Genomic DNA, 25,964 nt, shown 5'->3' on the forward strand with positions numbered 1-25,964 from the left:
CGGGAGCCGGCGGGTCCGGGCTCGGCGCGACCTCGGCGCGGGGGCGCGGGAAGCAGCGGCGAGGCGGCGGGCGCCCCTGCTGCCTCCGGGCTGTCCCGCTGCAGCTCTTACAGGTTTCTCCGGTGCGTGTCTCGGGCGTGTGGCAGCCGAAACGTAGCGCTTTCGCCTTCCCGAGTAGTCGAGGACGAGCGTATTGGCAGGCGCAGTGCAGAGCGGTGAAACTGAGCCGGTTAATATGAGGCGACTCGTCTGCCTCCGCTTTGGAGGGAGAACGTAAAGAACTCAGGGATTTTATTTTATTTTATTTTATTTTATTTTTTAATTTTTTTGGCTCAGCCTACAGAAGGCATGCAAATGTAGGTATTGTGCTTAAGAGCAGTTCAAATGCTTCTGAGGCCAAACTGGATTACAGTACTGTTTGCCCTGCCGGTATAACTTTATTTTTAATAAACAAAACAAGCGATATAGCCCAGAGTCACAGATCTTAGGAGTATGCTTGAAAAAGAACAAGCCAACCCAGCCCCACGCTAATGAGGCAGGAGTGCCGTAGCTGCAGCTTGTCTTGTAGCCCTGCTTACTGGCAGCAACATGCATGAAGTGTGACTAGACGCAGCAAAGACAGCCCCGCAATTAAATATTCCCGAGGCAAACGTGGCCTTTGTCACACTTAAGTGAAGCCCAGACCCACACCTTTAGTTATATTGTACATAATGGGGCCGGCCTCCCTCAAGAATGAACTATGTTGCTTAGCCACTTGAAGCAGGTTGGAAGCAGCCACTGCTCCGCTGCGGCATAGGTTTTGCCTGCTGCCTCAGAGCCATTCGGGRAGGATTTTGCCCTGCCCTGGTTGTGCGTGTATCGGCTTGTGCAAAAGCGTTACGCCTGCTGCAGCTCTGGAGATCATTGAAGGCAGTCCTGAGGAGGAAGCGCACAGGGAGCGAAAATGCAGGATGGGGTCCGGGGGTTCCTCAGGCCTGCAGTGTCCCACCTTTGCCATGGGGAAAGTGAGCCCTTTATCTCACGTTTGCAGTCACCCTTTCATGCTGAGACTCCGGTGTGGCAGATGGGGGTGGTGAGCGGTGAGGCGAGTCCGGCTGTGATGGGGAGCGGTTGGTGCGCTCCGCAGCCCCGGGCTGTGCTGTCTTTCAGGACCAGGTGCTGAAAGGAAACTTGCTAGGAGAGATGTTTTCTGGCTTCAGTTCAGGGCCAGTGTTTCTCCCTGCCGCCTGTCCTGAACATATCCTCACTGGGTAGTCTTGTGTGGAGCTGTATTTCCTGTTGCAGGTAGAGATACTGCATGGTGAGAACCTCTTCCAGCTTGTCTCCCTCTGCAACTAGCCGTGGCCCACAGTGGAGACAGGACAGTCAGCTACGCTGTGCCGCGTGGTCTGCGTGTGATGTGGGCCTATCGTGGGGGGGTCTGCCCTTTCCTAGGAGAGGAAGGTCATCAGAAGCATCTATAGAAGCAGCCATCCATTTCAGAGGATGGTAGCAATCTCCCTGCAGGTCAGCGTCTGTGTGGAGGGAAGTGAATGTGGCCAGGTCGTGTTCGTGGAGCTCTTCCAGTTCCACCTGGATCTCTGGGGACTCTGCCAACTCACGAGCTGATTCTGCAATGCATTTTTGGTGTGGGATGTGGAATGATTTGGTCACAAAAGGTTTCCCTTGTTGCAGTTCCTGCAAGAGGAGGAGATAAGTTGGTCCTATGACTGAAAATGGTTATAAGCCTGTCCTCTACAAGATTACTAGGGTAGGGGAGCTTCTTGCCCATTACCTGAATTGCTGGCTTTGCTGTAGGCATGGTTGATGTAACAGAGCAGGTGGGATGGAATGTTCCCTCTTTAAAAGAGGAGAGGGAGAGTTTGATACGTACACAGGGTGACTGGGCTGTCTGTGAACAAAATGGAGAAGATGTCAAAGTTGTAGAGGGTGTTTTGGGTTAACTTGCAAGCCCTCCTAACCTTCTTAAAGCTTCAAAGTCGATTTCAGACTTGATGATTATTGAGGCCTATCCAAAAACTATTGTAGTGACCTAATTTTTCAGTTAAAATGAAGATGCCTCTTAAAAATAAGCCAGAACATTTACTACACTTTTCATTTGCAGAATATGTTTAGAAATGATATTTTTTCCCCAAAAGTAGAYATTGTGCCTCAAAGCTGATATAAATCAAATTTAAGGTATAAATTCATATTGGACAAATATTAAAAAATAGATCCCATTCACATACTTGATCCTCTGCTGCTTCTATTTTTCTTGGAAGTTTGCAGAAAATGTACCCAAAAGTTAATTTTTAGTCTGAGGCAAATGTTGGGCAGAGAGGAACCTCAGGACATTCAATAAAGGGAAGTGCAGAGTCCTGCACCTAGGGAGAAATAACCCCATGCACCAGTACAGGCTGCGGGCCAACAAGCTCGAAGCACCTCTGCAGAGAAGGACCTGGGAGTCTGGTGGACAAGATAACATGGGCCAGCAATGTGCTCCTTTGGCAAAGAAGGCCAATGGTATCTTGGGCTGTATTAGGAAGAACATTGTCAGCAGCTCAAGGGAGGTGATCATTCCCCTCTACTCAGCCTTGGTGAGGCCACATCTGGAGTACTGCGTCCAGTTCTGGGCTCCCCAATACAAGAGAAACATGGAACTACTGGAGCGAGTCCAGCGAAGGGCTACCAAGATGATTAGGGGACTGGAGCATCTCTCTTATGAGGAAAGGCTGAGAGAGCTGGGCCTGTTCAGCCTGGAGAAGGGAAGGCTGAGAGGGGATCTTATCAATGTGTATAAATATCTGAAGGGAGGGTGTAAAGAGGATGGGGCGAGCCTCTTCTCAGTGGTGCCCAGCAACAGGACGAGAGGCAGTGGGCACAAGCTGAAACACAGGAAGCACCATCTGAACATAAGGAAAAACTTGTTTACTGTGAAGGTGGCTGAGCACTGGAGCAGGTTGCCCACAGAGGCTGTGGAGTCTCCATCCTTGGAGCTCTTCAAAAGCCATCTGGACAGGGTCCTGTGCAATGTGCTCTAGGTGACCCTGCTTGAGTGGGGGCAGGGGTTGGATTAGGTCACTAAAGGTCTCTTCCAACCTCAACCATTCTGTGATTCTGTTATGCTGCCATGTGTTGTAACATGACCAATTAAGTTTGAGAGCTGCTATGAAATCTCTGTATTAATATTCAACATGCAATTGAGTACCACTTGTCTTTCAATGGTTACAAGATGTGCAAATATTAGAGGGATCCTATGATCATGAAGATGTTCAGTAAACAAAACTGGCTTGAGAGTTTGGGAACTTTGAAGACATGGGGCTCCTGCAGCTTGCAGCTAGTTTTGACAGTCCAATCATTGAAATGTTTGTTTGTCGTTTTACTGCAGCTTTGGGGTTTCATATGCTTCAGGATGTTATTTGAATACCATTGCTTATATTAAAAGTTGGGTGTTGGGGGTCCTTGGCCTTTTGAAAAGGCTTATTTCTGCAAAATAAAAAAAAGCTGAATTTATACATGCTTCCCCTTTGATTCTTAGGATGCTCTACCAATTCCCTTTTGGTAGTTTGTAACGCTGCCAAAAAAAAAAAGGGGGGGGGGGGCTGGAGGGAGACTTTTCATCTGAAACTTTTCTATATAAGAAAGTTGTGCTATTCCAATGTGGGGGAGCCACACAAAATACAGCACTCTCTCTACAGTTCACAGGTTGTCTGAGCTGGCCTAGCCATATATCTAGGTCGTCTAGCTGTATAACTACCCTGTGTAATAAAATCATTAATCCAGRAGATTACCTGGACTAGCCATTTGTTGGAACTCCCTAAAGCAGCAGACTTGGAAGAATTATCACTGGTATCAGAAACACTGACTGAATAACACAGAATTGTTTTGATTTGTTTGGTACCACATTAAAATCCTGTTTGTAGTGGTTTGGAGGTGGCAGTGCTTTGTAGTTTCTCTTACCGTGTTTTTGCAGACCGTAAGAGATTTGGAATAGCTCCCTTGGTAAGGTGTCCTCAAGGAGGAGGAAAAAAGAAAAAAAAAAAAAAAAAAAAAAAAAGCACAGCCAGAAGTATTTTTACCTTTAAATCCAAGTCCTCTTAGATTACTGAGCCAAATTCCATTTCTAGCACCTTATTTGCTCCCACTTTCTGTCCCCTGAGAATGCAGGGGATGTTCACTATAAGCCTGAAGAAAAGAGTGTGTGAGCCAGCAGGGCAGAGAAGGCTAGCCTCCAGGACTTGCGGTGGAGCAAGCAAACTTTTTTTTCTTTAGCCCTGTTGACTGGAATGGAAGTCTGATCTGGAAAAAAGAGTGGCAAGCTCTGAGAGAGCAATTTGGAAGTCATTGTGGGTTTCTTATGGCTGAACATAACAAGCACATATGTACATATGAACATGTACAGACTATAACGACCATGAGTGATGTAATGGTTCCCAAAGAGGGCTCTTGACAAGAGGCATTAGTAATTGGGGTGACTACAACATATGGGGGAGGATAGGTATGCCATCTTGATTTGAGGAGGAAAAAAATCCCCCAAACCTTGCATGTACATCCTTCTGCAGGACCTGGACTAGTAGGATTTAGAAATCTCTTGCTGTTAGCAAATGCTGCATTTATGTAGGTAGGTGACAAAGGTGAATGAATGTCCTCTCTGTCAGGCTCTGGATGTGTAGGTAGAACTTAATACTCACCTTGCGCCCCTTAAAGAGTAGGGGAGAGCCTAACTGTCCTGGTGAACCTGTAATCCTGTCATACCAGGGCTGTGATTACCTTGCTGCAGAGATCTGTTAGCAGGTCAGGGATCTGCGTTAACCTGAAAGAAGAGATCTTTTTTCCCCATATTTTGGCCCCAAACACATTCTGTCCTGACAGCGCAGTGTTTTTTCTGTCTTGTTCATGTTCTTCTCTGAGGAGCAGTAGTGTAAAAATCCACATTAAAGCTGTGAACTGCTCAGTAGAGGTCATAGTATGTGCTTAACTCTCTGCTCTGGTGCACGTGAAAAGGGTTCGTGACAAAACACAGGAGTGTCCTGCTTTTACGGACGTCTCCATCACCAGTAGTCTAGTGTTTCTCTCTAGAGAGCAGTGTGGGAGGAGCTGTGCCAAACTGGATCTCTCCTGGGCTGAGGGAAGTCTGGCTGCTCTGCTTCTGAAGATGGTTCAAGGAAATCGCTCCTTTAGTACTTACCAGATTTTTTTGAGTTTCCCTGGAATAGTTTTTAACTCTTCTGTTTCAGACTCCATGGAGGGTATGTATGTGTGTTTGGGGACGAGAATGTAAAACTGCAAGGACTACCTTGTCAGTTTAAAGTTGTGGATATCTGCAGACAGCATGGTCTTCAGGGCATAAAAGCTGGATACGTGCAAATGTAGACGCAGTCATAATTCCTGCTGTTCTTGTAGCAAGGCTTGTGGTGTGAGAGTCAGGCCCTGGTCCCTTGGGAGTGAGGTGATGAGCAGGCATAAGTCCCTTGTCTCTCCAGGAGAAGCCAAAGAATGAAGCAACATCAGTTGGGTTAGAGAGTCTGACTTCAAGCAGAAGCAGGCAGATGTGTCAGGGATGTCAAAGGTCCCACATGTTAATTTATGTAATCTTTCTAATTGCTTTTAAAATGACTGACTGGTTATATTGTCTTCCCTCTGTGGCAATCTGTTTGGCATTGAACCCAGTGCTAGGTCTCTTTCTCCTGCCCTCTAATGCTCTTATGCATTGGACGGGGGAAGAGGATGCATCCCTAGGTCTACATGAGCTCAGTTGTCTTGTATACGGGCTTTTTTTTTTTTTTTTTTTAGTAGTATAATGTTAGGATATAGTACTGGAGGAGAAGGGGAAATGAAGCCAAACTGCTTGGAGAAGATAATTCTGACTCTTTAATCATGTAGATATTAAACAAAAAACTGTATTATAACTGCAAATGAACAGAGGCTAGTCCTACACTTCTTGACTGAAAAATCTCAGAATTCAACTTCATAAGGATCTTTTTCTTCCTTTGGTGCTTTTGAAAGTATTCCTTGGTGATAGTGTGGAATAATTTCTAAACATTATGAGTAACTGAGCAGTGTAAGAAAGACATACTTTGATCTGTTAAAACTTAACTTCAATGATATCTACAGCATCCTTTGTTGTAGCATTAGCACTTGCATATTGAGACGATAGGCACATTGAGAGCACCTAAGATTGCGCTGAGTGCCAGTCCTACCTTGCACTAGTAAAAAGGAAAGGTAAAAGACCTTTCATCTTTGTCTGATGGAGAAGATCTTGGTTTAAAGTGTTGTTTGTATTAATAGAATTGATGTAAATGCACTTCAGGACATGGCTAAGTTGTATTTTTGGCTCTCTTTTCCCCCTTTCCCCCCCCCCCCAACCAAAGGTGAGGGGACCTGTGTTTGAAAATTGTCAGGGTTACTTATACCCTGCCACAGTGGCTCTATTGGATCACTAACTGCTTAGATTTTGAGTACTCTGGATGTGGAAAGATGCTCAAGGTGGTAATTGTTGCGTGTGTGTTTGGAGCTTTTTTGTTTGTTTTTGTCAGGCAAATGAGAAAAAGGGCTCTTGTCTGCTAGTTCAGTGAATAAATTGAGTAATAGAAGAGCCTGGTCCAAGCTGGAAAGGAGTTTTTTGTTTTGTTATAATTGGAAATTCTCCCTTCACTAGGGAAAATGCCCCATTTTGAGCAGGAGAGCTCTCTGATTTTGTGATGCCTTCTAAGGCCTTCGTTAGCCCAGGAACTCCAGCCCTGGGAGTCTAGTGGTTCTGCTTATGTTTAAGTTGTTGATGGGTTATTGCTTTGCCTTGGAGGGCTCAGACAGGTATTTTACATCTCTGACTCCAGAGCTCAGCCCGCTGAAGCCTGATGAATTATGCTGGCTATGCATGTGGCTCGGGGGCAAGGAGTTGGTTGTGTTATTCATAGGCGCTCCCTTCCAGCATGCCAAAGAGCAAACTGGGTACTTGTCTACAAAGGCAATTATTTCACAAGAAAGTTGCTGTAGGGAGCAGCAGGAGCCAACACAGTTAATAGAGAGGAAAGAGCTCTCTTATCTTCTTCCCCCTGCCAATATTTTGTATTACCCTCTTAAATAATTTTTCAGCCTTATCTTGCCTCTGAAATAGCTTTGCTTCTTCATGCTAGGTTAGATTCACTTCTAACACTAGTGTTAATTGTACCACATTGCTGCAGACTACTAGAGCTAGTCAGGCTTTCTAGTAGAAAATGCAGTAGACTGCATTTTTTTTTAACCTTGACTGGGCTAATTTCCCACAAAAGGCGAAGCAGAACGCTTTCCTGCCTCTTGCTGAGAGCAGAAGGAAAAAAAGTTTGATTCAACTGATAGCTTTGCCACAGCACTGTAACAGGTGAGAACGCCCCTGGTGGGAACTGGCGTCATTTGGTTAGTTGGTGGCGCATGTCACAAACTGTGATCAGTTCAGGACCTGGCCCCAAGTGTTTTCCAGAGCTTTTGGGGACTGGCTGATGGGATGGGCAAGAGTCTACCAGGACTGTAGAAGGCTTCCTTAGTTTTAAGCGTAGGAGCATCTTTCTTTTGACCTGTTGTTGTAACTGGTGTGGAAGTGCTTACTAAACTTTAAATACAAACCTCCAAAGTATGCCAGGAGAGCTGGTCTTTTATAAAACTGGCAAGGGGGTGTCAAAGCAGTACTTTAAAAGAAAAAGTAGACCTTTCTGTTTACTAGGGGTCTGTGTTCAAACTTTGTCCTGTTACTTTGGGTGCTGTTCTCTATTAGTTTCCACTCCTCAGGTGTGTTACAAGAGCTGTCATGTAATAAGAGAGTCTCTGTGTCAGGAATATTATATACTGACCTCCCTATGTCCTGTTTTGTTAGTTGTTGGATGGAGACGACTGTGCTGTATCAGTACCTGTGACCCAAAACTGCCCTGTGTACTGCCTGTCATCATTAATAATGTATCTGAACCTTTTTTCACCTGTCATGTGTGTCTCTTCTTTGAGGGTGCAGAAGCAGAGTTGGCCTAGGAAGGAGACAATTGTTTCATGTTTTGAACTTGGCTCCAAACAGATACTCCTGGACTGTTGCAGCAGGAAGGCAGTGCTTAAAGTGCAGAAAGAGGACATTGCAATTAAGGGTCTTGACCTGGGAGGCTGCATCTTGGGCTGACTAATGCTTGGCACTTTGCAGGGTCAGACTCGAAGTGACCTGTAAACAACCCGCGAATGCTCAGTCCATGTGCCAGTTCTGGATGTGTTACATAACCTAAAATTGTAGGCTGGGGATTTTCAACGTTAGCTAGAGCTGAGTGAACATAATACTGAAATTATCAAATCTGGATTTTGAGGAAAGGGAGGCTTTTGCTGTGTCCATCTAATTACAGTGGAAAACTTTCTCTCCTAAATAACGAGTCCAGGGGATTCTTGTCCCACCTCCTGGGCCTATGCATAGGTAGCCTGTGTCAGCAGGGCAGCTGAAGCAATGCTGTCCATGTTCACTTCTGATTAATGCAGTCTTATGACTCACAAAAAGCTAATGACTTTAGCCCAAGGAGTTACGGCAGTGGTAAGTCTGGCCATTACATGCATCGTGCTTGTTCTTAACAGAACAGCATAAACATCAAAGTGGAGAGATGGGCTTTACACTAGGGGTATTTGCACTGTTGAAGTGTCCAACTTACCTGTGGTTCAGCAGCTCTGAGCTGCCTATCATTAGAAGCATAAAACAGAGGTAGTAAATGCGAAAGTATTCCTGGGATATAGGCTGGAGATGTAGTGTGGTTCAGCCAAGTGATGATCGTGAAATTTGTTTTTCAGTTTCATAGAAAATGAAACATTTGGTGCATGTTTGGGGAGGAGGAAACAGCTACTCCATCATTTGCCATATGTTCTCTTTTATTCAGGGAGCGTATGGAGCTATTGGAGGAAGCCAGGAAGATGGAAATGGCAAAGTTTCGCTATATCCTTCCTGTTTATGGCATCTGTAAAGAGCCAGTTGGCTTGGTCATGGAGTACATGGAAACAGGATCTCTGGAAAAGCTCCTGGCTTCTGAACCGCTGCCTTGGGAATTGCGCTTCCGAATCATCCATGAGACAGCGGTGGGGATGAACTTCCTGCACTGTATGTCCCCTCCGCTGCTCCACCTGGACCTCAAGCCTGCAAACATCCTGCTCGATGCCCACTACCATGTCAAGGTATGTCTCAGGCACTCTGTGCCAAGCACCCATTTCTGGTACTGTATATACCTGTGTGGCTCCTGCCAAGCTCAAAGGCCTGAGAGAAACCAGAAACATTACTTCTGAGTTGGAAAAATCCTTCCCCCTGCCCCAATCCCTCCAATCCTAACACTTTCCTAATTGATTTATGCACCATTTTGATACATAAAAAGAGTGGGGAGCTCATGAGAACTCGTCTGAAATTTCAGGAGGGTGGTAGTGTAGCAAACTCTGGCTTTGAGGCCTCATAGGTTCTATTTTAAATTTCCTTGCTGTAGTGTCATGAAACAGGTGACAACAGGAGAGAAAAGCAGTGTGAACCTCTAAATCATCTATGCCACTTCTACAGCTCGCACTGGCAACCTTGTTCTATGTCTTCCTGCTTTGTGCCCTGTATTAAATGCCCAAATCTAGTTTACAGCTGGAGTCCAGGGAAGCAGAGCCTTGCCAGAAGCAAGTTATTTTCTCCTTTTATTCGCTAAGAGCATATACAATGAAAAAGTATTTCTGTCCTGACTGCTTATGCCTACCACAGATCAGTCAAGGAATTTTTTATGGCTATATCAGCATCAAATTCTTTTCATTATCAGTTTCCAGAGCAAGCTAGAAAATTTAATGGCGTTTTCTTGTGAGATTCTATTTTGACAGCAGGGCTAAGGAGATTGTGCTTGCTTTCTGATCCTTCCTATTGAAGAGGAGAGGGACTGAAATCTATCTTTTCCCCCCCAAGTGTTTTCAAATCGGTGGCCAAACTCTTAACCTTCGAACTGTAGGATTAATCATGTTGCCAGCTGCTATAACTCAGCACAAGCAGTCATCGATTTTTATCAGTGTCATCATATGTTTGCTCTCTGTTTTCCTGTCCCCTTCAAACTGGCCAAATGGCTTTGATCTTGCTGTACCATTCTAAAAATAGTTTTCTGAAAAGGAAAATGCCCCTACAGATGTTATGATGTTGCTAAAGAAGTCAGGCCTGAGACGAAGTCTTAGCTTTTTCACTAGGCCTTTTTGGTGGTTTATTTCTAGGAGGATTTTCTTCCAGAGATATGAGGCAACTGTTGGCAGCCCGCAGTGCTATTACCAGAACATCATCAAGGTCTGAGCTGTTAAAAGTGTATTCTCATACATTGCTGCTTAGAGGCCATTGCTAAATATTTATTTACCTGAAGTTCGTGCTTGCTTGCATAACTTCTTAAATTCCTAATTTTTGACTCATCACAAGCCAAGATATGGAGGCTGTATTTTTCTCACTTTTTCAGGAGATTGAAATGCTGCCTAATATTCTGACTACTGTGCAGCCTATATCTGGATGATGATGTAAGATAAGGAGGCAAAGTACGAAATGTAAAAATGACTCTCTGGTGAGGTCATTGTTGACATCGAATATAGTTACTATGTGCTCTGTGTATGAAACACATGATGATCTTCAGACTTTCTCCATTAAGTTCAGAAAAGAATGGTCTAATCCAAACGACTTTTCAGCCAACAGTTTTCTAGATGCAGGCATCTTGGAAACCCCTCCAAGCAGGGACGCAGACATATGAACCTACGTGCAAACTAAAAGAGGTGCATGTTCTGTGAGGAGCCTTCACTTTAAAAATGTGGCCCCAAACCTTCTTTTTGTATGATGTGAAACTTGTAATTAAATTTTAGATCCTGCAGCTTGACTTCTTGCTGGAAGGCTAATGAAGCTGGTGATTGAAGTGTTTTTACTTTTAAARTGTTAGTGTTAATTTAGTAGGTGACCTGTCCCTAATAGAATCCTAAAGTGAGTGAAGAGATGTTGCAGACTGTGAAAGAAGAGTTTGGAGGTAGAGAGGATTTTTATAAACTGTTTGCCCTTGAGCCAGGAAACAGTCTTCCAGTGGAGTGCATTAGAAATGCTTCTGTGCCCTATTGCTAGTTAAATGGAAACACGCCCTTCTTCTTTTACAAGCACAACACTTACTTTAAAACCCCAAGTGAGGATGATGACTAACGCAGTGGTGTTGTACAGAACTTATCATCAAGTGGGTGCCTCCATATCATAAAGCTTCCTCCTGTGTATTACATAAGAGTTTGTGCTGACTTTTGTTATTGGGAGGATAATTAAGGGCATGGGGTTAACCAGAGCAGGGACATAGATAGCTGTGTATTAATTTTTTTTCAAAGGCATGTTAGGGGGTTCCTTGGCTGTTTTAACTATACATATATATATATATATATATGTGTATAGTTGTGTGTGTGTGTGTGTGTGTGTGTATATATATGTGTGTGTGTGTAACTTCTATTTAAGATAAGGCTTTGTTGCTTCTTGTAGGATGTATGCATATGTGCCTGCTCCTCTACGAGTGGTGGGCCTCAGTGTTGAAAGGAGCCTTAGCTGGGAGCTCCCCCCTCTTCGTGTCCTGGTCCATCTCAGCTGCCTTAAGCTGTGTGGTTTCCTTTGGTTGGATTATTCCATACCCGGGCAGCTTTGCTAGCCGGGATCAGGCTCCCCCCCCCCCCCCAATTATTTTCAACTTCTTGCTTCCATTTGTATTCACAAGGTCCTCCCTGCGCTTCTCGCTAGCGTTTCATATATGCAGCCTTCAAATACTTCTGGGCTGTTTAATACCTAGCTTTTGCTTAACTGGACCATGTCAAGTGAGCTCTTCTTGTTCAGCCCTCCCGTCCTCTATCCAAGTTGCGGATCTCTCCCCTGAGCTCCCTGTGCTGTGGCAATCGCTTGCGGGGAGCTGGTGCTGGGGAGGCAACGCTGCCTTCCAGCGCTGCCCTCACAGGCTCTTAGTTTGCTAATTCCCTGCTCTGATGTGATCTCTCTCCAGGGCTCTCAGTGGGTGGATACAGCCCCACATGCAGCGATCTCTCTATCCTAGCTTGTTGCCAGCTACCGTGCCCACATACTCTCTGTGTTTCTACATTGCAGGTTTCTTATCTTCAATATCTCATGTTTGAGTGCTACCTTTTGTTCAGATTTCTAAAATGAAGTCAGCCTGCCACTTAATACCTTTGGGGAAAAGCGTTTTTATAGGTTCTTGTCTCTCTTACTATCCTGCCTGGTATCTGCAGCTCCTCCTTTTGTCATATAATTGGTAGGATTTGCAAGTATATATTTTTCATCTCCCAGATTTTGCTTTATAGATCTTGAATAGGATGAGCTGGTCTCAGCTGTGCACTGCTTTCAGCTCACCATGGTTGCTTTTTTACCCTGCTGTTCCAGTTCAAAGCAGTGTGAAGTTTAATGCTGTGTTCTGCTGTGCTGGAGATCTTACTAAACATGGATAGGTTGTCTCTGTGGTGTTCACCTTCATTTAGTTTTGCCAAAGAACTGCAAAATTTCCAGAGTTTGGAATAAGAAGACTAGTCAGCCTGAAAATCCACGTTTCCCAGAAAATTTCTTAATGTGCTGTAGGTCACAGTAATACCCAGAGGCGAGGCTGATAAAGAGAGGTTAAGTCTCTTTTTATTAGAGTAGCTGAGGTAGTTAACACAGCCACGCTTTCATCAGCTGCAAACGCTCCCTTGTTATTAGAAATGAGAACTGAGCTTGTTGTTTTGTGTCCCTTCTCCCCGTTTCCCACCCCTCCTGTTCACAGTTTCCGCGTAGGGCTGTTGTTACACGGCTCTTTAACCCTAAGCAACAAAGCTGATTTTCACCTCGATCAATTCTCTAGTGGTGGCACAGAGGAGAGAACAAGACTGTCCCTGTTACAGTAGTGCAGATCTATGCTGGATTACAGTGGATGTTTGATTGTGGCCTCGGTCTCTGCCCCTTCTGAAAAGAGCATTATAAACATTACAGTAGGACCTGAAACAGGTTTTTGAGGAGTTAATGTTTCAGAGTAGGTTAGAAAAGGACGAAAATACAGGCTGCTTCAGAAAACATTGTTTTTGTAACTAACCGAAGTGCGATCATAAACACCAAAGTGAAGATACCTGTTGGAAGCACAGGGACTAGGCGTGTCTTCACTTGAAATCAAGGGAATTATTWTTTTTTCCCTAATTTCTAGTACCTCAAATCAATAACCCATGGAAGTCTTCTAAAACTTTCTGGCACTTCCAAAAGAAAGGATATAGATAAATGTGGTGGCATTCTCAGTATCTGAGTGTGCAGAGACTTTGGACGGAGACAAACACTGGATATGCCTGCCCGCAGAGATTAAAAATTAATCTGACTGCTTTATGTTACCTGTTTGATGAAGCAAACCTTTTGGTGAACCTGATCCCTGACTCCAGTGCAGTGGACTTTTGAGTCTTGTTTGCAGAAAAATAACATGCAGGATTAGAAGCTAAATGCACACTTTAGGATGGTCTATCAAGATCCATCAGTGAAAGTACTGTGCAAACAGTATTTTTGTTTCCGGAAGCTAGATCCCTACACTGTTTGGAAATAGCTGACTTTACTACTCACTGTAGTTACAAAGAAAAAAAAAATTGTTTTCTCTACAAAAGCTCCAGAAAATAACTTGACAAGCCCAAACATCTAGAGCTTTGCAGGTGAGGGTTTTTTACAAACTTAAATGGAAACATCTATAAGTGACAGAAACAGAAATGCTTGTGCACAGCATTATCCATTATATGAAAAAAAATATATATGGAAAATCATCTTCAWATTTTGGTATCTCGCCATAAGTGTTGCTGTGATGTGTGCAGGAAAACATGTATAGCTCTCTTCCCCCATTGCTACTCACGTGTTTCTCCTCGTTCAGACCTTTAAAAAGCAGAGCCTGCGTGAGCTGTCTGAACATGAACAATCCCACTGTCTGTGTGGGCTTTGGCCAATGTTTCTTCTCTTCTTCCTACCTCTTCACCACGTGTTTTGCATGAAGCAGTCTGTCGCCTCCATGTCTCCTGTGAACTGTGCTGATATTAGGTATGCTTTTGAAGCCTGACGGGATCCATCTGAAGTAACTAGAATTAGGAGTAAGATTACGGCTCCTGTCTGATAGCGGTGGAGGACAGATACTCAGTTGGGCTGCCAGGGCTGCCCCATAGGTTTGCTGCTAGCAGGGGCATCAAGGAAGAAGAGGCCGTGCTACCCACATACAGGCGCTCCGTGTTCACTATGTTTACCGGCCTCGTGTGCCTAGCAGATCTAGGTACATGACAAGCAATTTAAAGGCAAAACAGATCAGTTAAATGGCTGTGTTTCCACCCACTGCACAATTCCCACTGATGTTAAGAGAAACTGCATGACTAATACCCCGTGTAGTGTGGAAAATTTACCCTAAAGGAACTAATGACACCCACAAAAGCTGTCTTCAGAACCTTATTCTTTTGTTGCAGTTTGAAAGATGCAGTACTTCTTTAATTTCCAGTGTTTTCTGTAGTTTTTGATACGGTTGAAGCTCAGCTCTGCAGATGAATTTCCTTTTAATCTATATAAAACCTAACCCTTCGCCCAGGGTAGGAGCAGGTTCACAAAGCTAGAGTTCTTGCTAGCCCAGTGAGGGAGGGAGCCCTGTACCTTGGCTGTTTCTTTGGCTTTTAGGTTCAGCATGAGATCTTTTAAATCTAGCGTGTTTAGCCTTGTGCGCCCAAAACACTCACGCAACACAGCTGGTGGCTGTTTTTCTCAACACAGGAGTGTCACTGAACGTGCTCTTTGTATTTCATCTTTTTGCTTAACTTACACGGTAGGAAACCTGATGTTGTTTAGTCAAGGAGGAAGGTGTATTGCTTTAATTATGCCTGCATGCCATATGGGTTTCTTCAGAYGTATATAATTCTCTACTTTGCGTTAATCAAAGGATAGTCATGCTCTGCCAAGTCAGATCTGCTCAGACTTGAAACAGTTGGATCATTTATTAACCTGACACGAAGGGATTGTGCGATGTTGGGGTTGCGCTTTTGTTTCTCCTCAGGAGCACTGAGTGCCCAAAACTCCTGCAGCATTTACTGGGGCAATCAGTTCGGCCCTTTGCAGGGTGGTTGACTTGCAAACAGGGATCTCTTGCCTGCTTGAAGCTTTCCTGGACTCCAGTGTTTGGCTCACTGAAGAGGTTAGCAATCCCTCTCCAAGAGTGTAACCCGACAGGCAGGAGAAACTACCCCTCCAAATGCTTTGGGAGAGGAAGGGCTCCTGGACTGCCTTGCTTTGTTTTCCTCAAGTCATTCCCACGTTACCCTGCAGATCTGAGATATAGACGAACAACAGGCTGCATATACCCGTGGGCTGGGATACAGGACTTCTGCAGTTCCTAAGCTGGCCTCCTTTTAGCTCCCTGTTCCCGGGGGAAGTTCCTCCCGAAGCTGTGTGGGTGCTTTGTTTGTTTTATGACAAAGGGAGATTTCTGGCGTGGATGAGCGAGGGCTGCGTAGTCTGCCTGTTCTCCCAGAGACTGAAGGTGGTTGCAGTTTTCTCCCTTTACAATGACTGATGCATGTTACAGCTAGCTTTGTGGTATCTTTAGAAACTTCTGAAAGCGTAAAGTTGGAGCCTATTTCAAAAAAAACAAAAAAACAAAAAAACACAACAACCACCTTTTTTTTAATTATGCCGTGTTGTTTTGAGGGAGAACTTTCTCAAAGGAGAAGCTGTGGAGATCAAAAGGGTGCCAGGGGAATGAGTCATCGAAAAACCTATGCATTTATTAGATAAAAAGAATGTTTAAATCTGTTTTGGAGGGCTGGGGGGGGGCACGAAATCTTGTCTATTTATCTAGCATATAGACAAAAATCAGTGTACTGAGTGGTCCAAAAAGGCTTGACTTGTCTTGAAAATTCCACTTAGCATAATAGACATTTTTGACCAGTGGGAAATAAGTAGCACAAAGGAAATTCCTTGCCTATCTGTTTGCTTGATGATTGGTATGCCTTTGAGAGCAAATGAATGCATATTTGTTTGACACTTCAAATTAAAGTGGAGGTGTGTTTTTCTTTTTATAAACTTGCTGTCACTTGTTTTGTTCATTTCAGCTGTGTTCACTGCGTCACTGCACCAACTTGCTATATCTGCTAGGTGCCAAAAAGAATTCCCTGCCTTTTTTTTCTTTTTTTCTTTTTCTTTTTTTTCCCTCTTCCACTTTGTGCCTCTGGTGCTGGTTTAGTCCTTGCTGGCACAGTCAGTGTAACACAGCAATATCTAAAAGAGCAGTTCCCTTGGGCTCGCTGGGAAAGTCACAGTCTGGAAACAGGCGCTCAGACCTCTGATAAAACTTCACACACAACGTGGTGTTTTGTAGGGAAAGAGGGGTGGGGGGGCCAATAATTGCATGAACTTACAGTTTGCTCTAGCTAAATTTGACTAGTCTTAAATTACAGTAAATAGTCCAACTGTTTATTGTGTTTGTCATATAATGGGCTAACAAGCTGCTGCTTGCAAAAACTGCTTGTGTGTGTGGTGTTGTTGTTGTTGTCTTTTTAACTTAACTGTAAAGAAAAGCCTACCATAGTTCAATGCTTCCAGAGCTGTTTTTTTTCTTAGCTTGATATTTCTGAATGGTAGTTCACTGTATTTTATTGGATCTTTCTGTTACATCTGTCATTCATTACCCCACAAAAGTTTTTGTTAACTCCCCTGAAGTCTAATGGTGGCGTGCACTTTTCTACCCTCCCCCTCTTTCTTTTGCAGATTTCTGACTTTGGACTTGCAAAGTGCAATGGCTTGTCCCATTCCCATGACCTTAGCATGGATGGCTTGTGTGGCACGATTGCATACCTTCCTCCAGAACGCATTAAAGAAAAAAACAGGTGTTTTGACACCAAACATGATGTGTACAGGTCAGTTAACTGTAGGAATACCTAAAAGCACTTTAAATAATACTGTAAAATAAGCCTTCTTTTTTCTGATTATAAAACTTAATTGAGCACCAAACCCCCAAATCCTGTTTGAACCTCGTCTTGCAAAGGCTCGTGTTTGCTTTGCTTTATGCAAAGTCTTTGCAGGATAGAGGCCTTTTAACAAACTGCAGCTGATCCTGCGGTCTTGGGCATTACGGAAATAATTCCAGGTAACATTTATTTATTAGGAACTGGCATGAGAAGCACTCTGCCCACCTCTAATTTCCCCATCAAAAGGTACGCTCTGACCTACTTGGAAAGTTGAGTCTGTGACAAAATGCTTAGCAATCTTTAGTGGGTTTCATCACTAGGTCTTTGGTTTTCTTTTCATGGTGAGGTTATTAGGAAAAGGAAATCATAGCTGTAAATTGCAAGATATGTGCTAAATGGAATATACATTTTTTTATGATCATCTTGCAGTGCAAAATTCTAACATCCGCAATAGTTCTCTGCTGCACTCTGATTTTGTTAGTGCTGTTTTAAAGCAGTCAGTAAATGTAACCAAGAAGCCAGCAGTCTGCAGCTAGTCCTCATGTTCACTGCTTCAGGTTCCTCCCTGAAAAAACTAGGCTTTCATGTCATGATTCTTGGCTGCATCTTGCTGTGTGTGTTTGTCAGCTAAATTAGATGAAGAAATGAAAGGCAAGGACAGACAGCTAATGAAAATAAATTACATTTCTATGAGAATTTTTTTTAAGCTTTCTGGGAATAAATTTTTTTTTTTTTTTTGGTAGCTTTTCCATTGTGATTTGGGGAGTTCTTACACAGAAAAAGCCGTTTGCAGGTAAGCCTGACTTATGTGGGTTGTGTCAGAACTTTTTTGCTTTCTCCCTTTGATAAGCACGCTTCCCTCCTCACCAGCCTGAGATTACAAGCTGATATGTCTGATGCATTTCTTCCAAATTTCTGGTGTCTTGTACAATGGGCACTTGTAAGTGCTCAAATTTCAAGTCAAATTTTAAGTCCTCCTCTGTCCTACACTGTGAAAGCAGAATCTGCATTGTCACAGGGTGCCCCAGTCTGCACCTCTTTTTCCTTTTGCCGGAGTTTGCTGTACAGATCCAGATTAGTGTGTGGCCTGCTCAGACTTCTCACAGATGTTTGGGGCCTGCAAGGAACAGTGCAGAGCAAAGCCACCTGGCAGGCAACTGTACTACCTTCAGAAACAGCTACTCTATAGAGAGGTTCTGTAGTGTGTAGACTGTGGGTAGAGATTTGTTTATTTAAAAAAAAAAAAAAAAAAAACCTGTCTGTGAGAATAAGCCTTGTTCTACCCCACAGTAAATGTACCAGTCTACAGGCAGTTATTTATTCTTTATGACTATTTTCCTATGTATAGCAAACATGTTTGGGCAGGTTACAGTCTACTATTCTTTTTTCTCCAAGTGAGAGATCCCATTTAGCTCAATGCTTGACTTCAGAGTCAAGAGCTGCAGTACTGCACTGTTTGCTCTGTGTTCTTTCTTTACCTTTATGAAAAAGTTAGGTACCTGGTCTACATAAAATCTATAGTCCAATTTTCTTACAGCAGATACGAAAATCTAGAGAGAGGTTAGCAGAGAACTTTTTKTTTTGTTTTGTTTTGTTTTTTTTTTCCTCTTTCTCCTTTGACTCAGCCTCTTTTATGAGTAGAAAAAGAGCACAGTCACTCACTGACAGTGATTTTTAACTGATATACTGGAAGTAAATGCTACTGAATTGCTGAATACATTGTGGAAGAATAAGACTTAATTTCTCCTTTTCCCTCATTGATAGAAGAAAGTATTCTGAATCTGGAAAACACATGAAAACCAAGTTTCAATCTATTACACTGTTATGCTCTTAGAAAAGACAGAAATCCTTTCTTTTGCTGGGAGTTCTTCATTGTGTGCTTTTACTTTACAGAGGAAAACAACATTTTACATATTATGGTAAAAGTAGTTAAAGGGCACCGCCCAGAGCTACCTGCTGTTTCCAAATCCAGGCCTCATTCATGTAATAACTTGATCAAACTGATGCAAAAATGTTGGCAAGATGATCCTGGTGAACGGCCAACATTTCAAGGTAAGATTTCCTCCTAACCTTCCTGCCCATTTCTTCTATGAGTCACGTTATTGCTCAGGGACTCTGTTAATCCTTGGGGTAAATGCTGTGAACCTTTGTGACAGAGTAGATAGAGCGCGTTGTGCGGTGGAGACAATGATACAGGCCACTCATTCATTTGCAGAGGAAGGGATTATCTGGGGACAAGTCTGACCATGACAGTGTTATGTAAACACGTTAGGAGTAAGACCTGTGCTGAACCAGTTGATCTGTTTAGCCAGTACCTTGGGGGAGATAGTTTAGGTTCATTTCTGATTGTGTGTATCAGGGTATATGCCAGGCCTGGATTTGGTGTGTTTTTTGCCATATCAAAGCATTAAAGGCTCTGGCTCCTGAAATGTACTGTTGTGTGCCAAGAAACTGAATTTTCTTAAGACAATTCTTCTTGTTGTTTTTCTGGCAGTAAAAAAAGGCAACCGTAGTCAAAGGTTTCAGCTCACCCTGAGCACTTGTGTTACAAATGCAAAATTGCATCCTTCTGCAAATGCAGAAAAATGTAGTAATTATTACCTCCAAATATCTTCATTTTAGCATTAACTAGTGAGCTTTGCCTCTTTCCTCCCACCCTCCTCTTTCTGCCCAAAGTATGGGGACTGAAAGATCACATCTTTCTAAAATATATATATCTGAGTCTGCAAAACAGCTACCAGCAGGCTGGTTCCCATTTCACAACCTTTCAGTGTAGCCAATATGTAATTGATGCTACATGTGAAACTGGTGTGAGCGTGAAAATGAGCTGTTCAGTTTGTCGTATGCACTCTGTTTTCAGTTACATACTTGCACCTAGTGATGTGGTGCTAGATGGGGTGGTGAAAACTTTCACCCACAATATCTCAAAGCTTTTAAGCTCTAATGATAGAGAAAGGCAGCAGGGCATCTCAGAGAAGTCTGCTATTAAAAACAAAAACTTATCTGTCTTTCTTCAAAGAAATCACTTCAGAAACAGAGGCCCTTTGTGAAAAACCAGAAGATGAAACCAAAGAAGTGCTGTCTCAGGACGTGGACACCAAGAGTTCCCCAGAGCAGCAGTCTGAGGTATTTTCTCTTTCCGCCTCCTGTTATAGCACACTAGGTTTGTGCAAGGAACAGGGTCTTCTGTGACCTGTAACTTCCCAAACAACCTTCTCTTTGATGCTTTTGGGCAGCTGCTTGCCTGGTAGAAGTGGGGCTTGCTGAAGGACTGGAATGCAAATGTGACTGACCAGGTCAGGAAAGCTGCCGAGCAGGACTGAGCTCAAGTGGCTCCTCAGACTGTTAAGGGAGAACAGGACAGTTAGGAAGTGAAGGTTGGGACTACGTGGGTGTGACTGATCTTAAAAATTGCTATAGACAAAAGAACCATGTGGCTTTAGCAGCTGCATGGAGTACTGATGAAAGCTTCTCTCCTGCATCTGAAAATTTTCAGTGACCTTGTTTACTATGCTTCATTTAATAAGAACAATGCTTAAAGGTTACCTGCAAATTAATGAACTTAGGCTTCCTCTTGTACAGCCTCATGCTCTATTTTTCTTACTGAGCTTTCTAAAATGCTTGTGTGCTTCTCTTGAAGGGAATGGCTGCACTATCCCAGCCAAAACAGGAGCCTGTTGCAGCATCAGTTAAGGATTACAGTCTTTCAGAATTGTTGTCCCAGCTGGATTCGGGGATTTCTCAGACTATGGAAGGCCCTGAGGATCTCAGCCGCAGCTCTTCCGAGTCCAAGCTTGCGTCCAGTGACAATAAGCGGCTTTCAGGAGTTTCATCTGTAGATTCAGCTTTTTCATCTAGAGGCTCCCTTTCCCTTTCCTTTGAAAGGGAGACTTCAGGGAATGGTAAGTGTGTGTGTTTTTGTTTTGTTCCCCCCCCCCTTTTTTTTGCTAGTTGTTTGGGCTGGGGCATAGTGGTCCATAGGCTGGAGAGCAGTCGTATTAAAAATAGCATTCTGGAAATCACTGTTAGCCTTGCTTTCTCTTGCTGTCAGCACTCTGAATTTGTTTACCAGAGGTAGTTATTTAAAGAAAATGAATGAGGTGGTTCCCAAACATGGTCTAATGAGAAATAATAAATCTCATTTACTTCTGAAAACAAATGACCTTAATTCCCATCAAAGCAATTGCAGAATCAGTCATATAAAGGTTGGTGGATAGGAGATCATCTAGTCCAGCTTCTTGCTTGGAGTGGGACTATAGCCAACACCAGGTCAGGTCAACTGAGCTTGTGGCTTTGCTTCAGTTAAACTGAGCCCAAGTTTGAGCACCTATTTTGAGAAGACTCAAGCTACTTTGTCAGCAGCTCCCATGAATGCTTGTAATAAGTCACCCCCAACATCCCCCCTCCCCCTCTTTCAGTTCAGTACTGCAAAGAACAGGCATCAGAAGCCACCAGCTGTGCTACTTGGGGGCAAATAARGTTCTGCAGGTGTCAGAATTGTGATGGTGTCTTCTTCCATCTAGATATTGGAACTACAGACATACAGAAGAGGAAGCTAACGGAGGCCATTTTATCTGGAGACACCAGCAAGCTGATGAAGATCCTCCAGCCTCAAGATGTTGATATCGTTTTAGATGGGAACTCCAGTCTCTTGCACTTGGCTGTTGAAGCTGGTCAAGAAGAATGTGTCAAATGGCTCCTCCTGTACAATGCTAACCCTAACCTCACCAACAACAAAGGATCCACCCCTCTTCACATAGCCATTGAGAAGAAAGTGAAAAGCATTGTGGAGCTCATTATGGCAAGGAAAATTAATGTTAATGCCAAAGATGAGGATCAGTGGACTGCTCTTCACTTTGCTGCCCAAAATGGGGATGAGTTCAGCACCAAAATGCTGCTTGATAAGAATGCATCCTTAAATGAGGTAGATTTTGAAGGCAGAGCCCCCATCCACATAGCCTGTCAGTACGGCCAAGAGAATATTGTGCGGATCCTGCTGAGAAGAGGCGTTAATGTGGATATCAAAGGAAAGGGTGACTGGGTACCACTGCACTATGCTGCCTGGCAAGGTCATCTTCCCATCGTAAAGCTTCTGGCCAAACAGCCAGGTGCAAATGTGAATGTGCAGACCATGGATGGGAGGACCTCCCTGCACCTGGCTGCTCAGCGAGGACACTATCGAGTCGCTCGCCTTCTCATAGACCTGGAGTCAGACGTCAACATACAGAATGTGCTCTCGCAGACTGCTCTCCACATAGCTGCCGAAACTGGCCATACAAGCACATCGAGGCTGCTGCTTAAACACGGTGCAGACATTGAGGCAGCAACAGCAGAAGGATGTACTGCTCTGCACCTGGCATCTCGCAGTGGCCATTTAGCAACAACAAAGTTGCTGATAGATGGAAAGGCCAATGTTTTAGCCAGAGGCCCTTTAAACAGGACAGCATTACATCTTGCTGCAGAAAACGGGCACTCTGAAGTAGCAGAGGAACTTGTCAGTTCTGGAAACATCAATGTTTCTGACAATGAAGGGTTGACAGCTCTTCATCTGGCTGCAAGAGGAGGGCACACAAAAACAGTTGAGGTTCTTCTGAAGCATGGGGCGCTGCAAAGACCCACATTTCAGTCCCCGCTACAGCTCGCTCAGCAGAGCAGTAAAAGCTCAGTTACTGTGTTGTTAAGTGAGACCTAAGCAAAAAGTACAGAACTTGCTACCTTCCTACCTGCTGCAAGAAGGCTGCTGGAGCTTGACTCATGGGGGCTTTCTCCAGCTGTGCAGTGGCCCACTCATCAGCAGTGTCAGCAAATGGACTGAGGTGCAGTCAGCGAGAAGCCACTTGTGTTTGAGTGTGAGTGAGAGCGCACATGGACTAAGGCTAAATGTAAGGCTAAGAGCTGGAGTCTGCCACACTGGTCTGAATTGGTTATTCKGAGTGTCTGCCCTGTTTGTATAATGAGTGTCTGCCCTGTCTGTATAATGATACTCCCTTCCTAAGGATGATGTAAGAGTACAACTGGTGTCTTTTTTTTTTCTTTTTTTTTTTTTTTGGACATGTCATGCAAACTTAAAAACTAGCATTCTGCCTTCTCATTTTCTTCAGAAAGAGGATGGAGTGGATTTCTGGTTTATTATAGTGATTTATATTTTAAGCTTAAAGCCTCCATGGTAGGATAAACAGAACACAAATCTACTTGAAAAGAATGCAAGAGATGAGGAAAGGGCTATTTAAGATATACTTAACCCTGAAGGCTGAATAAATTTCAGTGTCAGAAGGCACTCCTCTGTTTAATGGAGAAATATGGTTTACAGACTTCAGTGTACTCAAAATGGTTGAGCAGAACTATCATTAGCAAGTGCTTTCAATATCTGCACCAGGGAAAGATTCAAAAAATAGCTTAGTACAAGCTCAGCACTGATACATTCACATGCAGTATCATCTTGTTTATACTCTAAGATCAGTAAGTTGAATTAGGTGCTTAGTGGTTTATTGTATRAAAAGACCCCTCCAAACCAGAATTCATACTGGATTGTAAGTGGATGGTATATTCTAACACCATTATAGCTATTTGCAAAACAATATTTGGAGGGGTGTGTTAGAAAACTAAACCAACCATGCCATAGTACGTGTCCAAAGAGAATCAACTGTGTGATGACTAGATTGATATACTGTGTATATAGTATTTCTATCAGTTGTATGCTTTTTTCTTTTCTACTGAAGAAAATAGATTGCTTAGAGTGGGTATGTTTTAATACACCTTTTAATTTTGCTCTTTTCAAAGTTCAAATGTGATCCATTATCAATAAAAGATTATGTTCTGTATCTGCCTGTGTTGTGTGTTGCTGCTTGTTGATGATTTTCGGTTTCTTTAGCAAGTGTGATGTATTTAATGATGTTAAAACCAGAGCTGTTGAACTGTAGATGCTAGGGCTAGATCCTTAGTTTCTAAAGTCTCCTTAGCTTTTAGATACTAAGTTGGGAATGGAGGAGGGGCTGTAAGTGTTTAAGGTAGTTGTAGAAAACCAGTAGACTGAATTAAAAAAAACAAAACAAAACAAAAAAACACATAACATGGCCTGTATGTGCTTAACACTGATAGTTAACTGGCAGCTGAGAGTTTAGCTTTCTTTCCCATCGTGAAGCAAGTTGGCTGTTTCTATATCTTCCTTGTCATCACCAAGCACTGACTCGTGGGCTGCTGCCCAGGTGGGTGCCTCACCTCTACCCTGCGGTGCTGTCCCACCACACATGCCATGGGGCAAGCACAAGTGTGTCTTGCTTTGCTCTCGCCTTTCCCTGACAGCAAAGCTGCTTCTGCTCTCTAGACTTCTTTGCACATACCTAGTGGCAGTGATATGAATGCCAAAGTGCTCCCATGGGAATCTAGCCCCCTAAAAGTCAGTACTTGCTTAAAAAGATACCATCCTCCCACTGAAGATGGTATCAGTAGTGGCTGAGGGCAATAAATAAACAAGGATGGTGTTTGCAGGGAGACTGCATAAGCAGGCCTACTGCTGCATACATATCTTAAAGCAGAGTCTGTAATGAAGATCTCACTTTTAAAACATGTCAGAAGCTTGACATCCCTTTTGCCTGTTCTCTGCTTCCTTTAAACTTTGTCTATGGACCACATAAGAGCTACAGTCCTAGGGAAGAGAGGATTCTAGGTTAAAGTGATTGTACTGCTAATGCAGAAAGCCCTTCAGTCAGACTGCAGGTAGCTTGCAACTTCAGATAGCTGTGCTGTGAGCACTTTGAAACTGCTCCTGGATCCAAGAAAAGTACCTCTGTGCACCTGCTTGCTACTCCTGACACCAAGTTTCTTGCAGTGTAGGGCTTCTCACTTTATATAGGCATGTAGGTGCAAACTGCTGCTGATGCAAGTCGGTTCACTGTCTGCCTAATGAAACTATGTTAGGGAGTAGATAATAATGCCATGCCAGTATGTGGAGGTTACAAAGAGATGCACTTTATACCTGAGTATGGAGGTCACAGTGAGCTTCCTAAAGGACATGACAGTGAAACTTCTCATTAAACAAAACCATCATAATTTTCCTACTGCTGCTTTCACCCTTTTCTGAGACCAATAAAATTGTCCTCATCTGTTTTATTAAGCTGTACTTAATCAGTATCTCTTTATAGAAAATCTAACCACAGACAACTCATTCTCTCAAGTCCTGTGCCATTGTGATTAAACATTTGGCCGAGCCTGGGACACACCATACACTTCTATTTCAAAGGCCTCCAAACAAACATCATCAGCCAGGGTGAATTTTTCAGATACTTTTATTGCAGTGGTATTTGCCTGGACTTCAAAAGAGCTGTAAGACTAGGTAACAGCAGTCTTGTGCCTCCTAATAAAGCTGGTGTGTGCCAGCTAGACAAGGGGAAAGTACACTTATAAAATGCTTTTAAAACACATCAAGCACGGCCTTGCCAGTACATTCCTTCAGTGCCTAATAATAATAGCACATTGGCTTCTAATTAAACATGAGGCCATACTCATGAGTCTTTATTTATTTTCCATGCAGTCTTTCACAATATATAGCACCAGTTATATATTACGTAGAAGGCTGGCACTGGGAAAAAAACAACGAAGGGCTTGCATGACATGCTGCCAGTATTTGTGGTGGGTTTACTACCCTGTGAACCAGCCTTCCTTGGCAGCCAGAAAGGTTAATGGGGGTGCAAAATTAGCACTAACATGGGAATTATTAGGAGTTACTGCCTTGTAAAGGGCTCCTTTGGGTGACTTTCCTGTTCGTGTGTGTTCTCTGACTTGCTGAAGTCCCAACTGGACTGATGACCTAAAGCTTACCAGCATTTCTTTGCCTCTTTCAAATCTTAGCCCTGTTCTTTAGAAACCACCTGCAGACAAGGCAGAATGTCCCAATGGCAACATTAAGCCTTGTTTTTACAGCAAGGCACACAACTGCTGATTTGGTTTAAATTACTTACAAAAGGTGTACTGAAAAGAAAAGGAAAAAAAAAAAAGCCTACCAGAACCTACCGTAAATACATACTTGGTTTCATCTGTGTTAGTTT

At 43.4% G+C, this 25,964-nt stretch overlaps 1 protein-coding gene across 1 annotated transcript; it reads left to right on the forward strand.

The window, feature by feature from the left end:
* The first annotated feature begins 8,793 nt into the window (after positions 1-8,793).
* On the forward strand, positions 8,794-22,612 carry RIPK4 (receptor interacting serine/threonine kinase 4). The gene is made up of 7 exons (XM_026077761.1): positions 8,794-9,144; positions 16,721-16,869; positions 17,664-17,713; positions 18,814-18,972; positions 19,940-20,046; positions 20,561-20,822; positions 21,444-22,612. Exons 1-7 carry the CDS (start codon positions 8,794-8,796, stop codon positions 22,610-22,612), a joined length of 2,247 nt encoding a protein of 748 aa, XP_025933546.1.
* The last annotated feature ends 3,352 nt before the right edge of the window (positions 22,613-25,964 follow it).

Source organism: Apteryx rowi, unplaced genomic scaffold (assembly GCF_003343035.1).
Source record: "Apteryx rowi isolate R43461 unplaced genomic scaffold, aptRow1 scaffold_460, whole genome shotgun sequence".
NCBI classification, from domain to species: domain Eukaryota; kingdom Metazoa; phylum Chordata; class Aves; order Apterygiformes; family Apterygidae; genus Apteryx; species Apteryx rowi.